We start from the raw sequence: 20,951 nt of genomic DNA on the forward strand, positions 1-20,951 counted from the left end.
TAAAAAGAGGAAGGGCCAGGATATGATGAATGGTCTTTGTGTTTTCAAAATAATCCTCAAGTTATATTTATTCTCTTTTACAGTGTGTGAAAGCGGCAGAGTTGATTGGAACATTTGTTAACCCTAAGGTATCTCTGAAGTTACTGGTGTCAGCCCTTGAAAAAACACCTATGCCTTCTTATCTCATGATTCTAGCTGCAGTGATACGAGGTTGCCCAAGACAAGTCTTAAAGCCGCATTTGTCTTATCTTGCCAACACACTCTCACAACCTGAGATCTGTCAGCGATCTGAAGAGGTAAGGATAAATGGAAAATCCAAAACAGCCCAGGACTTAGACCACTGGTTCTCAGACTTTAAGTCTTAGCATACCACATCTAAAAGCCAAAAGTGATCAGCAAACCACTTTTGCTGTTTTATAGTGTAGTTTGTAATGGATTCTTCTTCTCATGCTGTACTTCAAATCCACCTGCATGCCTCCTGATTGTGGCCCACATACCGTAATTTACGTATCACTGAGTTAGACTGTACCTTACCTTAATGTAACTTTATTTTTTTCAATCTGCAAAATTGTGTGTAAAATTTTCTAAAGTCCCCCTTTTCTGTCATGGAAATACTGACCAAAATAATAGAAGTTCTGTTTAAATTGTTGTGCAAACGAGTCTTTCATTTGTGATTGTCAGTTTGCACACAGTCTTGCATATGTTCAGTTCAAACTACACTGCGTTATTTGGGTCTTAGTTAATACTGTTATAAGATATTGATATTTTCCCTGACATCAGAACTTCAAGTTATCTACATTAGGCTAACTTTCTGCTTTTAAACCTATGAACGTTATTCCCATGTATTGCAATGGGTGTCAACTGAATTAATCCAAAGGCACCATTTGGTCCCTGTTTTGATAAGTTCATCGTGTACAGAATCCAAGCAAACGAATGTACTTTGACCCTTCCCAGCCCCGCAGTCCAGCTAAATAAAAACCATTGATAGAAAGTGTTTTCTAGGCAATAGTGATTGTCCTGTTATATTTCACAAAGAGAAGTGCTTCCTTTTAATGCTGTTTTTTTGGATATTAATATTTGATTTTTAAAAGGCAATGGTCAGTATGTTTAAATGTGCATTTAGGAACACTCTTTGCAATAAGCTTTAGGATGTAAGCTTCCTGGGTTTGGGTTCCTTCATCCTAAAAATGCAGGATGAAGACACTTCCAACATGATAAAATTCCTCCTAAGTACACACATAACTAATGTGCAGTAGATGGATTTCATGGGAGGTGAGCCTGAAGGCAGTTCTTACTATACTATTTTGAAGTGCCTGTATTCTTTGTGAGCCATATAGTGAGAGTGATGTATACAATTAATTAGCATTAAGGCATTGAATGTATTTTTTTTTCCTTTGGTGTACTTCCTCTCCTGTTACATGCCGAATAACTTATACGGTGAAGAAAAGGTAATTGTTCATCTAAAAGAGTTAAAAGGACCCTTAGATCTCAATATCTTGACCCTTTCAGCTTGGTGTATGACAGCTTCTTTCTCCAATATGGAGTGGGCTCTCCAGTGTAACCGTTGAAATTACAGAAATTCAGGAGTTCTTCACCCCTTTCTTCTATTTCCCGGTCTGCAACTTGTTCTGTTACTGGTATACAAGAAAAATCCATACCGTCTACCAAGCCTTCTCCTTAATTAAAATTCTAGCTTTTTTTCCAGCAGGAGTTTGAAATGTTAAGTCTCTGCCCTTAGAATGACTAGCAAGGGATCTTCAGGGATATGCAGTTGGCCAATACCCTGAATCCAGAAGATTCTTTGTAGCCCATTGTCAGATTTATAATTCCTTTTAAGAAGATTATTCCAGTGTTACAGGATCTGTTTAATTCTCTCTTTGAGACAATGTAGTTCTTTCCTCTTTAAGTCCTTGTTTTAATGGAACATGTTTCAGTGATGCTTAGAATGCTCAGAATTGGCCTTAATCACACTGAAATACATTATTCTTAGGGATCTACTCCACTGGAAGCACCACCTCTGGGTGTTCAAGCAATGAGGCCATAGGACAGATCTGCAAAAGTGCCATGTGATCTTCTATAAATTAACTCTATTAGACAATATAGAGAGTAGACAGACCCACATTCATCTGTCAGTGCAGCTTTTGACAGAGTTGTCCTAACTTTTCTCTTTGAGAAATAATTCTTCTCTATCATCGTGAGAGAATGCTATATAAATGACATCAGATAAATACCATTTATAGGTAAGAGTATTCTCAAGTTTTATTTATTGTCTTTTTGGAAATAGAGCTGACCAGTCGTATGACCATGGTCTCTTTCACTGATAGAGTATAGCATATCCTGGAACGTCTGCCTCCTGTGGTCTTCTGTGCTTTGTTACAGAAGTCTTGCAAACTAACAAGAATTTTGAATGAAATTCTGGCCCATTGAAGTCAATGGCAAAACTCCCATTGACTTCAATGGGGCCAGGATTTCATGCATTATGTTGCAATAAGTAGGTGGGAGACAGACCTTCAGGTTTCCTTGTTTCTGTGTATTTCAATATCACTATGCTACTTGATATGTTCAGAAATTTGAACAACATTTGAGATTGGCACAGCCAAAACATTAGAAGTTAAAGAGTTCCATTTCAGGATAAGATGAAAATCTTCCTAGGAACCCCAAAATTCTTCAATGTATTTATCCAGCATATAGCAGTCATTGTGTGGCTAGCAGGATGATCATTAATTTTTCTTAACAGGACAAGGTAACCACTTCTACAAGCAAAAAGCATGGGAAAGGAGTGTTAATTTGTTGCTCTACAAAAAATGCTCCATAGGTCATTATAAAACGGAGTGAATTGTGGAGTCTATGTGTGGAACAATAAATAGGCTTCCAGTTTAGCAGGATATGCAGAAATTATCTTATTTATTACTATCATCTACTAATCCTTGACTTTTAAAGAGGATTGTGTCACTTTTACTGGCTTGTGAAAGAAAGGGTATCTAATGTTGTCTAACAAAACATTTCATGCTTTTTGTTTGTAGATCTTTTATATGGAACAATTGCTTTGTTGCGTACAAGCGATAACTGAAGTGTGCCAAGAAGACTGCCAAGAAATTAGCCTGCAGCTAATGAAAGTTTTGGTGACAATAATGGCAATACCACTCGCTGAACATCTTCATGAAAAGGTGACACTAACTGTGAATGGGTGTTTTAAATGAGTAAAATGTTGGTGTGGATGGGTATAGTTTGCTCAGGAAGGATAGACAGGGGAAAAAGGGAGGAGGTGTTGCCTTATATATTAAAAATGTACATACTTGGACTGAGGTGGAGATGGACATAGGAGACGGAAGTGTTGAGAGTCTCTGGGTTAGGATAAAAGGGGTAAAAAACAAGGGTGATGTCGTGCTAGGAGTCTACTACAGGCCACCTAACCAGGTGGAAGAGGTGGATGAGGGTTTTTTTAAGCAACTAACAAAATCATCCAAAGCCCAAGATTTGGTGTTGATGGGGGACTTCCAGATATATGTTGGGAAAATAACACCTCGGGGCACAGACTATCCAATAAGTTCCTGGACTGCATTGCAGACAACTTTTTATTTCAGAAGGTTGAAAAAGCTACTGGGGGGAAGCTGTTCTAGACTTGATTTTAACAAATAGGGAGGAACTTGTTGAGAATTTGAAAGTAGAAGGAAGCTTGAGTGAAAGTGATCATGAAATCATAGAGTTTGCAATTCTAAGGAAGGGTAGAAGGGAGTACAGCAAAATAGAGGCAATGGATTTCAGGAAGGCGGATTTTGGTAAGCTCAGAGAGCTGATAGGTAAGGTCCCATGGGAATCAAGACTGAGGGGAAAAACAACTGAGGAGAGTTGGCAGTTTTTCAAAGGGACACTATTAAGGGCCCAAAAGCAAGCTATTCCGATGGGTAGGAAAGATAGAAAATGTGGCAAAAGATCACCTTGGCTTAATCACGAGATCTTGCATGACCTACAAAATAAAAAGGAGTCATATTAAAAAATGGAAACTAGGTCATATTACAAAGGATGAATATAAGCAAATAACACAGGAATGCAGGGGCAAGATTAGAAAGGCAAAGGCACAAAATGAGCTCAAACTAGCTATGGGAATAAAGGGAAACAAGAAGACTTTTTATCAATGCATTAGAAGCAAGAGGAAGACCAAGGACAGAGTAGGCCCACTGCTCAGTGAGGAGGGAGAAACAGTAACAGGAAACTTGGAAATGGCAAAGATGCATAATGACTTCTTTGTTTCGGTCTTCACTGAGAAGTCTGAAGGAATGTCTAACATAGTGAATGCTTATGGGAAGGGGGTAGGTTTAGAAGAGAAAATAAAAAAAGAGCAAGTTAAAAATCACTTAGAAAAGTTAGATGCCTGCAAGTCACCAGAGCCTGATGAAATGCATCCTAGAATACTCAAGGAGTTAATAGAGGAGGTATCTGAGCCTCTAGCTATTATCTTTGGAAAGTCATGGGAGACGGGGGAGATTCCAGAAGACTGGAAAAGGGCAAATATAGTGCCCATCTATAAAAAGGGAAATAAAAACAACCCAGGAAACTACAGACCCGTTAGTTTAACTTCTGTGCCAGGGAAGATAATGGAGCAAGTAATTAAAGAAATCATCTGCAAACACTTGGAAGGTGGTAAGGTGATAGGGAATGACCAGCATGGATTTGTAAAGAACAAATCGTGTCAAACCAATCTGATAGCTTTCTTTGATAGGATAACAAGGCTTGTGGATAAGGGAGAAGCGGTGGATGTGGTATACCTAGACTTTAGTAAGGCATTTGATACGGTCTCGCAAGATATCCTTATCGATAAACTAGGCAAATACAATTTAGATGGGGCTACTATAAGGTGGGTGCATAACTGGCTGGATAACCATACTCAGAGAGTAGTTATTAATGGTTCCCAATCCTGCTGGAAAGTTATAACAAGTGGGGTTCCGCAGGGGTCTGTTTTGGGACTGGCTCTGTTCAATATCTTCATCAACGACTTAGATGTTGGCATAGAAAGTATGCTTATTAAGTTTGCAGATGATACCAAACTGGGACGGATTGCAACTGCTTTGGAGGACAGGGTCAAAATTCAAAATGATCTGGACAAGTTGGAGAAATGGTCTGAGGTAAACCAGATGAAGTTCAATAAAGACAAATGCAAAGTGCTCCAGTTAGGAAGGAACAATCAGTTTCACACATACAGAATGGGAAGAGACTGTCTAGGAAAGAGTATGGCAGAAAGAGATCTAGGGGTCATAGTGGACCACAAGCTAAATATGAGTCAACAGCGTGATACTGTTGCAAAAAAAGCAAACGTGATTCTGGGATGCATTAACAGGTGTGTTGTAAACAAGACACGAGAAGTCATTCTTCCACTCTACTCTGCACTGGTTAGGCCTCAACTGGGGTATTGTGTCCAGTTCTGGGCACCGCATTTCAAGAAAGATGTGGAGAAATTGGAGAGGGTCCAGAGAAGAGCAACAAGAATGATTAAAGGTCTTGAGAACATGACCTATGAAGGAAGGCTGAAAGAATTGGGTTTGTTTAGTTTGGAAAAGAGAAGACTGAGAGGGGACATGATAGCAGTTTTCAGGTATCTAAAAGAGTGTCATCAGGAGGAGGGAGAAAACTTGTTCACCTTTGCTTCTTGTTCTATCATTAGAAACTATGGGCTTAAACTGCAGCAAGGGAGATTTAGGTTGGACATTAGGAAAAAGTTCCTAGCTGTCAGGATAGTTAATCACTGGAATAAATTGCCTAGGGAGGTTGTGGAATCTCCATCTCTGGAGATATTTAAGAGTAGGTTAGATAAATGTCTATCAGGGATGGTTTAGACAGTATTTGGTCCTGCCATGAGGGCAGGGGACTGGACTTCGTTGACCTCTCAAGGTCCCTTCCAGTCCTAGAGTCTATAAATCTATGAATCTGTGAAAATCCTTATTTTTTTGTTTGTTTGTTTTTACTATTGGTAGACGATTTGTCTAAATGTAATGTAAATACCCTCTCTAAATCTCCCTGCTCTTAGCCTTGAAACCTTGCTAGTGCTTAACTCAGAGCTGAGCAGTAAAGATTAAAGAGTTCAGACGATTCAGTCATCATGTGGCCCCGGGGGCGCACATAGAATACGATAAACTCTGTCTGTCTGCTCGTTCTTTTCCCCAAAAGTTCCTTTGGTTTTAGTTTGAGTAAAGACCCTTACTGAAACACCTAGAGCCAGATCCTCGACTGGCATAAATCGTTATAGCTCAATTAAAAACGTGATTTAAAGGGCTCTGAGGTGCCACGGCTGCGGTCAGCCAAGAGCCCTTTAAACCTCCCATCGCAGCTGAGATTTAAAGGGCTCAGAGCTCCCCGCTACTGTGGCCAGCCCAGAGCCCTTTGAATCCCGGCCACGGCTCCGGTAGCCGGGCTGGGGCCAGGATTTAAAGGGTTTGGAGCGCCCCTCAGCGGCAGGAGCTCTTGGCCCTTTAAATACCTGCTCCAGCCCCGCAAAGCTCAGGGTTCCCTGCGGCAGCCAGAGCCCCGGGCCCTTTAATTTGCCCGAGATCTGGGGGCCTCCAAGCTGCCTCTGCAGCTGGGAAGCCCTGGTTGATTTAAAGGCCTTGGGTCTCCCAGCCACAGCTGGTGCCCCAAGGCCTTTAAATCTTGAGATGCCATGCCCCTTCCGGATGAGGCCACGCCCCCCTCATTCCTCCGGCAGTACTGGTAAGTCCTGTAAGTTACTTTCACCACTGAATACATTCCTTTGAGACTGGACCCAAGTTCTCTTCTGATCACAGAAGAACAATCAAACTACAAGTCCAAACAAATGAGTTTCAAAATGGATTTTTTTTTCTGTGCTTCACCAGACATTGAGGCTTTTACAGTAGTTGACCTCATAAGAAATCTTAAGAGATGTTGCAGTCATTCTCTAACATCAGGGACAACATCTTCAGAGGCTGTGATAATAAGTAGTCCTTTTTTCTAACCATTATCTCATCTCCTTCATTCTCTTCCCCCCTTCAAATCGTGTCGTTCCCCCCCACCACTACCAAAAAAAAAAGTTAAATGCCAAGTAAATCAGAAAGCGATCCTTACTCACAATAACTACTTGATAGCCTGCCCAAGACTGTTTTTTCAGACCTGCTCCTTAATTTGATATCTGTTCTACTTCCTCTTGTATTGCTGTAAGGCATTATAGTCCAAAGACCTGTGTTTTACCAGTAATTATGGCCCTGTTACCAACAGGTTCCCTCCAAAGAGGCATATCCTTTGAAAGTTAATCTGAAAGGAAGAAATGAAACAAAGTTTACACAAGTTTTAAAACAAGGTGCAAGAGAGTCTTTCAAACTCAAAGTCAAATTACACAAGGAACTAATCTGGGATACATTTTTACAAACTTTATTGTGAATGAGTGAGTCCCCAAACAAAAATATCTGTATGTTACGCATCTCTGCAGGTTTTGGCTACAGAATGGGCAATAGTGTGGACACGCCCACTTTCCAAACTTTGCAAATCCATAGTCCTAGAAGGAAAGCAGTTTCATGGAGATAAATCCTGGTTCTTGTATAAGACAAAGAAAATCCCCTACAATTATTAAAGGCTTTGGATATTCTTATATTTACAGGTTTTTTTTCTAGTTGACATTCCTTTGAATGAAATTCTTTGTTCTCGTTAGCTTTTTTCCAGCAGGACAGATAATCTGGCAATGAGCTTGGTAGTTCCAATATTTCAGGTTTGTCACAAAGACAAATATAACCTGATTTTCCATTACTGAATACCTAACTCCCAACAACTTCAAAATGGGCTGCAGCTTTCAGTATCTCTAAATATCAGCCTCATAATGCTTAAGGCTACGTCAAGAATTTATTCAACTGTGGTTTGTGTATCTTCAGATTCATCCTTCCCTCATTATTAATCTGTTCCACACTTAAAAGGAAGAGCATTGCTTATGTTTTGTGAAGCCCCATAAATTCTACCTTGAATGATCTAAGAATTTCAATATATTTCTTGTGTGTTTCTTCTAAAATTTCTACAAAGTACAATAAAATGCTTTTTTACATAGTGCATTTCATGCTTTGTGCTGTAGGCTGCTATACAATCCATATAAACAACTCCAAAAAGCAAAATACCCTATTGAAATAGTTTGTCTATAGAATATAAATAGCTTACAGCTAGCTTAAAAGTAGAAATGTGTTGCTCTGAGAAGAGTTCCTTATTCAGGATCAAAAGATCTTGTGAATATATCTGAACCATCTGAACCTTTGAATTACTAAACCTCCAGGCTATTACTTAAGGAGGCTGCAGAGATACACTGGTGGGGCATCAATGATTCTCTTGTGTACTTCTAATTGTAAGAGAATAATGCACTCTACTCTTCATACTTACTCAATTTTAGCTCCTCTGCTGATCAGTTAGCAATGGCACCAATTTCTTTGCGGGAGGCAGTGAAGTCTAGTGCATAGAGCATTGGACTGTGACTCAGAGATTTGGATTCTATGCCATTCTATGCCCAGCTCTGCCACTGGCCTACTGAGCAACCTCAGGCAAGCCATGTCACCATGTTGTACCTCAGTTTTCCCATCTGTAAAATGGGAATAGTGATACTGACCTTTTGTAAAGTGCTTTAAGATCTATCAATGAAAAGCATTATATGAGGGCTAGATTTTACATTATTTACATGTCCTATTGAAAATGGATATGGACCATCAACTAAGCACCTTGAAAATGGGGTAAGACCACCTACTAAGCACAGTGCTTAGTTCAGTGTTTCTCAAACTGGGGTCGCCACTTATGTAGGGAAAGCCCCTGGTGGGCCAGGCTGGTGTGTTTACCTGCCCTGTCCGCAGGTCTGGCCGATCGCGGCTCCCACTGGCTGCAGATCGCTGCTCCAGGCCAACGGGAGCTGCTGGAAGCGGCGCAGGCCCAGGGACTTACTGGCTGCCACTTTCAGCAGCCCCCATTGGCCTGCAGTGGCGAACCACAGCCAGCGGGAGCCGCGATCAGCCGGACCTGAGGATGGGGCAGATAAACAAACCGGCTCAGCCTGCCACAAGCGGCGACCCCAGTTTGAGAAACACTGGCTTAGTTGGTGGTCCTCCATTTTCTAGATGAATGGAACTCATTTCAGCTGTCAGATAGCAGCTCTGTTAGATCAATACTGAACTTGTCCAGATTTGAACTGGTGATATAGCTGTTTAAAGGCTTGATATTCCTTTACCTTGTGAGTCATCTAGTCCTTTCATCAGGTCCATTTTAATTGTTGGTATGAGGATAATTCAGCATTTGTACTTACAGGTAGGTCTGTGTCACAGTACTGTAAGTTCATCTCTTTGAATATTCATATTAATTAAAACCCTTGCCAGTTTTCTTAAGAGACTCAGTCAAAAGTATTACAAGGTTGTGAAGCTAATGCTGCACATTTGCCTATCTGTGGATTTAATGTGTACCCTCCTATGTTGCTAGCACAAATGGAAAGTTTGGACTGTTTTATTGTAAACCACCTGTGAACAATGCTTTTATTGTATCCTTGATTGGAATTACATCATTTTATAGTTTCTTTTTTTTCATGGAAAAGTTTGTTGTGATTGTTTATATATGGAATGATAGACAACGGTTTTGATCTCAGATACACAGCTCAGTCTTGTGGAGTGGTATGATTTATTTACAGATTAATAAAAATACTTTGGAACACAAGTGTTGAGTAATTTTGACTAGAATGCAAAGATCCTACAGAAAGGACCAATCCATTGTCTTGGCTGCAGGCAAAGTCGCTTAAAGTGTAATCTTTGTACTTAGCAAATCCTGCCTTTTCTAAAATCTTTTCACATCTGGTATTTCCATAATGATTTGTCAGGCCAGTGATCTGTCTTCAAAATTCTAAAGGGGCCAGACACTGGAACAGTTGAGCACAGTTTAAAAACAGCTAAACAAATGCATATAATTTTAGTTGCAGTTAACTGTTTAAGGCCAAATTATGTCACCCATATTCACGTTGAATTCAGTCTTACACCATAAGTAGTCCTACTGGAATCAGTGAGGCTCCTTGTGAAGTTAAGGTACTGCTCAATGTGGGGATATCGCAATCTGGCCCTTAGGGCGTGATCCAAAGTTTACTGAAGTCAGTGCAAGTGTATCCATTCACTTCAGTGGGCTTTGGATCACATCTTTAGTGGACATGTACTTTGGATAGGAGATTTAAGGAGTGTCATAAACGGATAGTTAAGAGTTAATAGAACAGAAGTATTTCATGTCTCTTTTGCCTGTAAAGGGTTAACAAGATCAGTGAGCCTGGCTGTCACCTGACCAGAGGACCAATCAGGGGACAGGATACTTTCAGATGTTGAGGGAGGGAAGTTTTTGTGTGTGCTGTTAGAATTTGGTTGTTGTTCTCTCTGGGTTCTGAGAGTGACCAGACGTGCAACCAGGTTTCTCTCCAATCTCCCTGATACAGGTTCATATAAATTCAAAATAGTAAGTACTAGGTGATAAAGCGAGTTAGGCTTATGTTTGTTTTCTTTATTTGCAAATGTGTATTTGGATAGAAGGAGTTCAAATTTGTATTTTGCTGAAAGGATTTTAATTTGTACTTGTATACTTGGGCTGGGAGGTCATTCCCAGTGTCTATAGCTGAAAGACCCTGTACCTATTCCATTTTAAATTTACAAAGATAATTTTTACTGTTTTTTCTTTCTTTAATTAAAAGCTTTTCTTGTTTAAGAACCTGATTGTTTTTTTTTATTCTGGTGAGACCCCAGGGGACGGGGTCTGGATTCACCAGGGAATTGGTGGGGAGAAAGGAGGGAAGGGGGAGAGAGAGGTTATTTTCTCTCTGTGTTAGGATTACTTTCTCTGTCTGGGAGAGTCTGGGAGGGGGAGAGAGAAGGATGGGGGAAGGTGAATTTTCTTCTCTGTTTTAGGATTCAAGGAGTTTGAATCACAGTGATCTTCCAGGGTAACCCAGGGAGGGGAAGCCTGGGAGAGGCAATGGTGAGGGAAAGGGTTTACTTTCCTTGTGTTAAGATCCAGAGGGACTGGATCTTAGGGGTCCCCGGGCAAGATTTTGTGGGGGGACTGGAGTGTACCAGGCACTGGAATTCCTGGTTGGTGGCAGCGCTACAAGTACTAAGCTAGAGGAATTCATGCTGGTACCCCATCTTTTGGATGCTAAGGTTCAGAGTGGGGGATTATACCATGACAAGGAGCTATAAAAGCAAACAATTTTATGCATGAATATACTTCTGTTATAGATTACTATGAAAATCCTTATGCTTTCTTGCATAACACATAATTGTAGCTTGCATGTTCATCTGGTGTTTCTTTAGTTACGTTTCACTTTTTCCTCACTGAATTAATGGAACTGGTAACATGTAAAAATGAAGAAGGTTAATGTCAGTACCGACCCCAAACTGTCAGGAGTTGGGAGTGCTGCAAAATCAGCATGCTCAGCCTCTGGGAAGATGGAGCACCTAGCACGTTAGTTCTAAAAAACCATTCTGGCTGATCCAAGAAGTAGTAGTGATAGGCTTTGGAGGCAACCACAACCAGCTATTCTTGCTGGAGAGAAGTCACTTATATAAATGGTTTAAGCATTATTGTGTTGGGGAGGAAACCACTACTTAACAACATGGAAAAGGAACTGTTTTACAATTTTGATTGGCTGTGAGGTCCTTTTATGTGGCACTGAGTTTATCAGTTTTGATATGGCATTGCAGTGTTCTGTGTGATGTCAGAGGGAAGCCAAAACAATTTTTCCATTTTAAAACTGAAGTTAACAGGAATAATACTGTGATGAACGATGTTTAAATATCAACTATGACTACCCTACTAAGAAACCGTGCGGGTTTTTTTGTCTCTTGAATTTTCTTATATTTTATTTAAAAACTAAAAATAACTGATACTACAGATGTGCCTATGCTGTTCTCTGAATTCTTGATGGTGATGACACTATGGTCAGCTCCATCAAAAATTTCCAAAAATGTTTTTTTTTTTAAACCGACATTTTGGTTAAATTCACCTAATATGGTTTTTGTTTGTTTTTAAACAGGTAGAGAAATCAATGTGTTCATTAGCTCAGGTGCAGCATTTGAGTGGTTTTCTTGATCTCTATAAACAACATATAGATCAGCTTATGGAATGGGTATCTGTATCGCATGATGGTTGGAACTGCTATTCTCCAGAATTATTACAGCTAGATGTCATTGCCACTCATTCAGGTATGACTCATTAACCAAGCTAATGGTGACCTTAGACATTTCTTATGTTCTACAGCAGTCTCCAGGGCTTTTGAACATGCTGTATTTTATAAGTTTAACATTCAGAAACTTCACAAGTTCATGATGCAGGAAAAGGAATGAAGTGTTGAGGTATTTAAGGAGCATTTTGGAAGGTATGGTCTGCCCATAGAATGAAAAAAAAAATTCATTTAACACTTGAATTTTTAGTGTAATGGAACACTTTGTGTATTTATTTTAAACTGTACGTTTTACATTTATGCCCCAATCCAGCAGAGCATGCACACATGTGCTTAATTTTAAGCATGTGAATAATCCCATTGAAGGCAGTCAGACTAGCCATATGCATGAAATTAAGCACATGCCTTCATCTTTGCAGGATTGGGGTCTTAAATATCTGATATTCTAGAAGTAATTTTTCTTGTTAACACAGGTAACTATTTACCTGAATGCAGCTATAAAATACTGTCTTTTGCAAAAATTTACCTAAAAATTCATATTTTGGATAATCACTATTGAAACTTGGATAAATAAACTCACTTAGGCACTTTGTAAAAGGGAATCTTGGTATTTTAATTTTATAAAAAATAAAATATAACCAGTTCCTTGCTCTAGCTGTTGCATAACCAATTAGCTTATCTCAACTGAAATTGCTTAAAAAGACAGGAGTGGTGGACATTCCTCAGTGAAAGAAGAATTACTTAGTGACCTTCTGTTTCCCCTTCTTACAGTGCCATCCTTAAGTGTGTCATAAGGCCTTCTCTACTGCCATTCCCCCTTGTCTTGCATCTATGATTTTTCTAGTCTCTTGCTGGAACGGGTACCCCAACATAATTCCCCCCCCCCCCCCGCCATTATATCTGGTAAAATCTTCTATGGCCTTTTAGGGACAAGTAGCACCATCCTAACTGTTAAGACTTCCAGTGATAAATTATTCAATATCCCTTCATCTCCAAATGTGCCTCAAGAAGCCTATATGAGATGCTTCTTCTGTTTTGCACAGAGACCAGCCTCTCTAAAAATTCTCCTCACTTTTAGGACTTGGAGTTATTCCACATGGAGTTATTCCAAAATAGCTTTTGAACTTTGAATTCACATCTACCTTAATTCTAGTTAACTTTAAAATGTAGACTAGCCCTTAGAGAAAGACAACTGTCCAATACAAATATTGAGAGGCCAACAGTCCTCCTCCTCCTTTCCTTGATTTATGGAATTTCTAGACATTTGTCTGTTTTGCTTAATGAAAAATAAATCATAAAATGTCTGGGCAAATATTTTGGCTTTCATCCATCGTGGTGATATGCTCTTTTCTGTGTTTTCTGTCTTGTCTAAAACAGAAACTCCTAGTACTATTCCCATTTTCCTTTCATTCCCACACATAATGTTGCATTTAATCAATTTAATGAGGTTTACTCCTTTCCAATTCCACCCTTTTTTTTTTAATTTGCTGGAACTAGAATTTCTGGTGAAATAAGTGGTTTAGGTTATTTTGTTCTCCATCTATTTAACTGCTATTATCAAAATATGATGTAGTGGCATTGCTTTACCACTACCTTAGATCTAGCATAGAGCAATGCATCTGCATAATTGTTACAAAAATAAAACCTTACTTATGGCATGGAAACTTACCAAGATGTTTTGTATGCCGTGTGCTTAAATCTGGACATCTGAGATTATTATTTTGTTCCAAATTTGAGACAGCACACTTCCAGATACTAAGTAGTGTAGAACTTCTTTTGGAGTCTGAATACTTTAATCAGGCAGTTCTTTATGTGATAGAATATTATTGTTCTCACTTGGATAATAGTGGAGATTTAACTGCTACTTTGGAACAAGAAAGCATCACAAGTGTTTAAACTTGACCTATGCAGAAAAAGAATTTCTTGATTATGACATAATGAAAAAGTTCTTTTTAAAAAAAACCCTTTCCAAAGTGTTTTCTGCTTATATTGGCATTAGAAATACCTGCTACTTTTGAGCCTGTGTTTGCTGGAGGATTCTTTGAATGACTGGAAAACTATCGGGATAGACATCCCGCAAGAAACTAAAACTTGAGCAGTTGCTAAGGGAAAATAGAGTTTTTAGTCAGACTGTTCACAATCCTTTGACTAAAATAATGTTAATGAAAGCAGACATAAACAAACTCCTGATAATCACTCGGGAGAAGAGCTCTGGTTAAAAATTCAGGTACCTCTGTCCTTTCAGGTAGGATTGAGGGGGCTGCCACTGTAGTTCTCTAGTTTTTCTGCAAATACAAAGAAGACAAGACTGAGGTCTTGCCTACACTTAAAATGCTACAGCAGTGCAGAGGCACCACTGCAGCACTTCAGTGTAGACACTACCTATGCCTGCAGGAGGGTTTTTCCCACTGGCATAGGTAATCTGCTTCCCCAAGAGATGATAGCTAGGTCCATGGAAGAATTCTTTCCGTGACCTACCACTATCTACATAGGGACTTTGCTCAGTTTAACTAAGCCATTCCGAGGTATGGATTTTTCACACTTCTGACTGATATAAGTAAACAGACTTAATTTTCTACTGTAGATTGGCCTTAGTATTTCTGAGGTGAACACAGATGCAGAAGGAAGAATTCTTTTGAATAAAGAGACCAAAACCTTTCAGGTCTTAATCATCACAATGAATCAAAAATAGTCACAAACTTTAATTTCCCTTTTGAAGAGGACAGCTTTAAAAATACTGGGTTAACACTGTGTTTGTGTATTGTTTAGAAGTGAAGAATAGATTATTTATGTAATCTCCCATGCTGAAATTTTAAAGTATTAACAGACTAGAAAATTTATTTGGAAAGTATGAACTTATTTCAAATAGAATAGTAAACTAAAACATTCATAACAATCTTCAAAATGCAAAAGCCTGATATAAGATAGAAAAGAGAAGAAATAGCACTCCTATAATTGTTCTGTCCAATGTTTTGAGGTTGACTATCCTAAACAAACCCTTTTATATAAATATTTTGGAGACAGGAGACATTAAGGATCTTCTTGGTTTCTGTAAAGAAGGGCCTTCAGACCATCCTGCTGTCTGGACTCTTGGTATGAAATCATGGCCCCATTGAATTCAATGGTAATATTATAATTGATTTCAGTCTACAGTTAAACACCTGCAACTGGCCCATGTCAACTGGCTCAGGTTTGTGTGACTTGGGCTATAGCGCTGTTCAATTGCTGTACCCACTAGGTAGGCTGCCCATGCCCCAGCAGCTTACACTCAGGCTCTGAAAACTACACAGCCATCAGGATTGATTCCACCAAACATCAATGCCTGCATGAGAATACTTCTTCCCCAGGTCTTCAACACCAAGGTGTAGTAAAGTTCTCGGCTAACCTCCTCACAATAGTCATTGGAAGCTTTCACTTGCTCAAAACAATATAAAAATAAGGCTGATAGTGAAACATAATATTTCTTTGATTTTTTTTTTCTTCGCCAGAGCAAAGTATCACCTGGCTTCTAGCCAACCTAAAAACAGTCTTCTGCTCTTTCTTCCTCAGAGCAATGTAAAACAAAATACAGCCCAGCCTGTAAATAGTCTAAATCAAATACAGATTGAAACCTACTGGAAGTTTACAACTAGGTCAGTAGTGGCTTGGTCACACTAGCTGCTTAAAGCCCTCCCAGCAGTTGACCTCTTTCTTACAAATAAATCAGGATAATTAACAGGCTCCAGCTGCTTCCTGGCTTGGCAGTTTTAACCCTTGTCATTCCAGTGGGCAGTGGAAGGGCTTTCTAACATAGCCACTCTTCTGTCTCACTCAGGACTCACAGGTGATATACATTGTGTCATAGTTATTTTGCAAGGACTGATGCAGTACAGAAAGTAAAATATTAATTTAATACCAGAGACCCCCCCCCATTAATGGGTGCATCAAGTCTGTTCCAATGTTGGACTCTTGGCCCATGAAGCCCTTTCGGCTGCACAGGAACAGACCAAATAGCGAACTGTTTCTACAGCCGACTATTCGGCTAAGCGTTGAAGAAGAAAAGAAGTAGTTGACCTTACAGATTTTAGTGGATTTAAATGTAAGATTAAAATAAATAAATAGTTAATACAACTCAATCAAGATTTAAATATTTATTTTCTAGGTCCTATAATAGGTGAAGCCCTTCAAGATTTCATTCTCATCCTTAAGACATGTCTTCAGCCAACCAAAGACCCACCAATGCGCTTAAAGCTTTTCACTATTTTATCACAGTTGCTCCAGAAAGCAAATGAGACCATCAACTCTCAGGGGTAAGTACAGCTCTGATTTCACACGTATTGCCTGAACAGTACAATATTATTCAAAAATCAAGTTCATGGTAGTTATTTAACCGCTGTGGCTGCATTAGCATTTCAGGGGAACTCCCATCATGTACTACAGGTCTCTGAAATCTTTGTTGTCATATTATCTAACCCTGCTCAGGAGAGTTTGGCATGACACAGAAGTAAAAAAACTCTGGTTGGGCAATGGTGGAGGGTTTGGTTTTGTTGTTGTTGTTGTTAAAAACAAAAACCTACTGTAGAAAGGCTATGGTTGCTGTGAGAGCTGAGATGAGAATTTTAGGAATGAAACTGTCTTGCTGGCTGGCTGTTACAAGCAAGAACTGAAGATTTATTTATCACTGGAAAATTTAACAATTAAAAAAACAGAAGAATATGTCCTCCCACTTTATTTTAAAAAGCTGCATTCTAGCCTGGTGTTTAAAAATGCATTGAACTTTATACTCAGTAAGGACTTATGACTGCATTTAATGACTAATGTTGAAGGTATCCAGTTGCTTAACCTTTTCTTTACTGTTTTCACCATTAAAGCATTACAAATATGTTACAGGCCCACATCCTCCGATGCAATCTACTAAATGGGGAATCCTGATGTTTACAGGCATTCCCGGATCCCATTGTAGGATCAGGGCCAGTGTGGTTAAGATGGCATTTGATAATACCCTCCTTTTTTTAACTGAAAGGTTTTAAGCCATGTTTCTAAACATCTCTGTCTACATTGTATATTCAGACTACTCTGGGACCTGAACTGCAACACTTAATCATATGAACAATCCTTTTGAAGTCTGTGTGACTATGTATATGAATAAGGACTTCTTCTCCCATGAGTGATTACAGGATCAGGCCCAAGAGTTGTAAGTCTTTTTCCACTAAAAATAAAGGAGGTCAGAAGCAATTTGGAAAGCATTTGCATTGATCTGAGATTTAACCATTTGCTGTAAGCTGATGCACTATATCCCTGACTTGTAATTTAGAATGCAAGGTCTTTGGAGCCAGTACCATATCTTCCATTTGTTTTATACTGTCCTTAGCGCTCTCATGATGCTTAATAAGTAACTAATAAAATATTTGTTAGACTAAACTCTGAATGCCCAGCACCCCATGTGATGGGGAATACTCACTGCCAATGCCACCTACTGATTGGGCAGAGGCGTGGCGGAACGTTTCTTCCCTTTCTCACCACTGCTGAATCCTGCAGAGTTCTGTCCTCAGTGTTTCAGCCCTCTGCCCAGGTCATATTTCCAAGTCCAGCTCTTTCAGGGTATAAATAAAAAGTCCAATAACGAGAAGGTCTTCAGGATCAACTGGGAGGTTCAGGGCTTCCCTCTTGGGTTTAGGGTCTTGTGGTCCAGACCCATGTATCTTCAGGGTCTTCCATCAATTCGGGTCCCTGCCAAAGGTTAGGCTTTAGTAGTTGAGCTTCTTTAGGTGTTGGTAGAGGAGCCTGGGCCCCATCTCCACCAGGCTCCGATCCAGGGTAGGTAGGTAATGGTTGGCAGCTAAGCCCTGCACCTTGGGGTGCTATGTAGCTGCCTCCCTGTATCACTTCCTACCAGAGAGTCTTTTGCCTGTTGGGAAGTCCCTTCCCTGGGGTCATCTTTCATCCAACCCCACCAATTCCTTTGGACCCTCAGATTTTTGGGTCTCTGAGATCAGGGTAATCCCTCCTTTATGACTTCCCTAAAATATCTCCAGTCTCTGTTTAGGATTACTGGGTATGCCAAATTAGATGCTAGTGCTACAAAGAGGTTTCCCCACCGATACTGCACTTTTGAAATGGTCGTATATCACGGTGCACACACTGGAGGAAGACAACTTCTCCTGGGATACCCTGACTGTCCATCAACTGTTCTTTAAGCAACGTCTGGCATTATGACTCACCTGGCCCTTACACTTCCACCCCGTTAATTTGTACAGACTAGAGACTACCATTTTTAGCAAGGCCTCGTTTTTTGCCCAGTTTTCAGCTGTCTGGACTTTCACACTCTGTGAAGAGCAACAGAGAGTCCTGTGGCACCTTTAAGACTAACAGATGTATTGGAGCATAAGCTTTCCTGGGTGACTACCCACTCCATAAAAGGGCAGTCATAGCAGGGGTGACCCTATTTCACAAAGGCAGAAGTGTTCCCTAAAGTGGAGGTCACAGCCTGTTCATCACTTAGGGAAAGTCTCTCTCGCTCACTTGTGCTCTCTCTCTCCATCTCCCTCAGAAGTCCTCCTCTGTAGGTCCAAATATTCTTTGGGTTTCTGTTCCAGGTTGGACCCAGGACCAGCAGACTTGCTGTGACCTTGGGCCGTTGGTAACATTCAGAGGCGTAGTTCCAATTAGGCCAGCCTCCTTGCCTGGCACATGCTTCAGAGTGCTTTGGGCCCAGTATATCTACTACCTGGTATCTTGGAAGGGGTTCTGTCTGCAGCCATGTAATTGTCCATCAAGCGTAGGGACTTGGCCAGTGTCTCAGGCCAATGGCATACCACAGAGTTTCTTCCCCCTTACCGGGATGATCAGGATAAACTGCTCTACTGCAGCTTTCTCAGCCACTGCACCCCAGTTCACGTCTTAGGTTGTAGTTAGCGCCAGCAATGTTTCTTGAGTTTCTGGTCCACCATCTCAGGTGGATACTCAGGTGGAAATTACGATGATATGCTGCTGCCCTCTCATATGGAAATGACTCATATTTTGTTAAAATTGCTTTGGGTATATCATATTAATATTTCTAAAATAAATTGTAAATAATTCAAAGTAATAGTTAATTGAATTTGCTAATTACAGTTGTGGAACAGAAAAAGAGAAAAAGGATAAATCTAGAAGAAAAAATATTAAAATAATTGACATCTAAAGAAAATGAGGGTGGAGTATAACTATTTGCATATGTAAAATGGAAATAATTTTTTTTACTCCGTTATAGTGCTTTGAGATCTACTGATGATAACTGGTATGTAAGAGCTAGATGGTATTATTATTATGGGTATCAGGGCCTCAGGAGGTCATCTAGTCCAACCCCCTGCTCAAAGCAGGACCAATCCTCAACTAAATTCCCGCATGGCCCCCTCAAGGATTGAATTCACAACCCTGGGTTTAGTAGTCCAATGCTCAAACCACTGAGCTATCCCTCCTCCAATAAATCATGTTAGTTTTATAAACAAGTGAAGACAAAGTCTCAAATTAGTGAATGCTATCAACAAAAAGGAAAATAATCTCATTGTATGGAGATAGCTCATATTTAGAAGTTGGCCTGTACAGATATGATTATGAGATTTCAGCATTGTATAAAGTACATTTTTACTGGTATACATATAGTAATGAAAATGCATAAATACATAGTATCATTGTGGAAGTAACCAGAGAGATTCCAATGTTTGAATTACTACCTCATCCTAGAAAATGGTGTTCACTTTCTTTTAATCATATAATAGCATTCATTATGTGAAAGTAATTTGCTTTCTTCTTCTTATACACTTTAATTGTTCAGACTGACAAGTTCCTGTGTACCTTAATAGCAGCTTTTGTGTGGTCATCTCATTTTGTCTAAAAGTCTTACAATATTAGCCCTGATCTGCTTCACTGAAACCAAATACAAGGCATTTTTTGAAGAAATGATTCTTCACAGATAGCATGCCATTATAGTAAGTAGGAAAGGCTGCTGGAATCTACCTTTATGTTTTGACAGATTTTCTTTAACTGTTTAAAGAAGGCCTTACCAAAAACACTAAAGTAGCTAAGGGTCACTTAGCACAGACCGCCTTAGAGCTAAAAGGAAATTTGAAGTAATAATGGTCCACACTCAGGGCTTTCTTAGTAACCTGTTGTGTAGAAAATGACAATTTATCTTTTGAAAAAAAGGTTAATAAATGTATTAAAATGTGTAAATTGTAGAAACTGTAAATCAAAGGTTTTTCTCAGATATTTATTTGATTTTAGAGGTTATGTTTCTTGTTTATTGCTGATTCTTAAGTGCCACCTGCTGGGCAAGAAGCAGAAATGAGAACATAATCTTGCATGTCTCTTGATTTGCTATTATAAACTGAAACAGTTAAAATTCCTACACCTGTTTTTTTAATCATATAGAAGATATAGATTTCCAATTTGTATGTACAGAGAACTAGAGATTCAATGTGCTAGAGAATTAATGCCTGGCACAGTAGCCAATCAGATGATTTAAATCGTATCTCCATATTCTATTCAGGCTATACCTACCTGATAAGGCCCTTCCTATCCATCTGGTAAGGACTGGCAGTAATAGTTACATTCCTATGGCAGAAGGTCACTAGCAGTCCCTGTTGGACTGATACATGGCCACTAAGGAAATCTTTGTCACTTTTTTTTTAATGTTTGAGGATTAGTGCTTGTCACTGACATCTGCACACTCTGTACCTCCAATCCATGTTATATCTTTATAGGAGCCACTTACTTCACCCTGAAGCCAAAGGACCTTTGGGGAGGTCAGCAGCGGCTTTTCTTT

General features: G+C 39.6%; 1 protein-coding gene across 2 annotated transcripts in view; it reads left to right on the forward strand.

The window, feature by feature from the left end:
- The window catches only part of DNAAF5 (dynein axonemal assembly factor 5), a 46,119-nt gene that overhangs the window by 14,543 nt on the left and 10,625 nt on the right, over positions 1-20,951 (forward strand). For both annotated transcript variants that reach the window (XM_030578095.1, XM_030578094.1), the window contains exons 6-9: positions 84-296; positions 3,024-3,167; positions 12,023-12,191; positions 16,311-16,458. In XM_030578095.1, the coding sequence (XP_030433955.1) occupies positions 84-296; positions 3,024-3,167; positions 12,023-12,191; positions 16,311-16,458 (674 nt within the window). The remainder of the gene's footprint in view (positions 1-83; positions 297-3,023; positions 3,168-12,022; positions 12,192-16,310; positions 16,459-20,951) is intronic.

This window comes from Gopherus evgoodei, chromosome 10, assembly GCF_007399415.2.
Source record: "Gopherus evgoodei ecotype Sinaloan lineage chromosome 10, rGopEvg1_v1.p, whole genome shotgun sequence".
Taxonomy (NCBI): domain Eukaryota; kingdom Metazoa; phylum Chordata; order Testudines; family Testudinidae; genus Gopherus; species Gopherus evgoodei.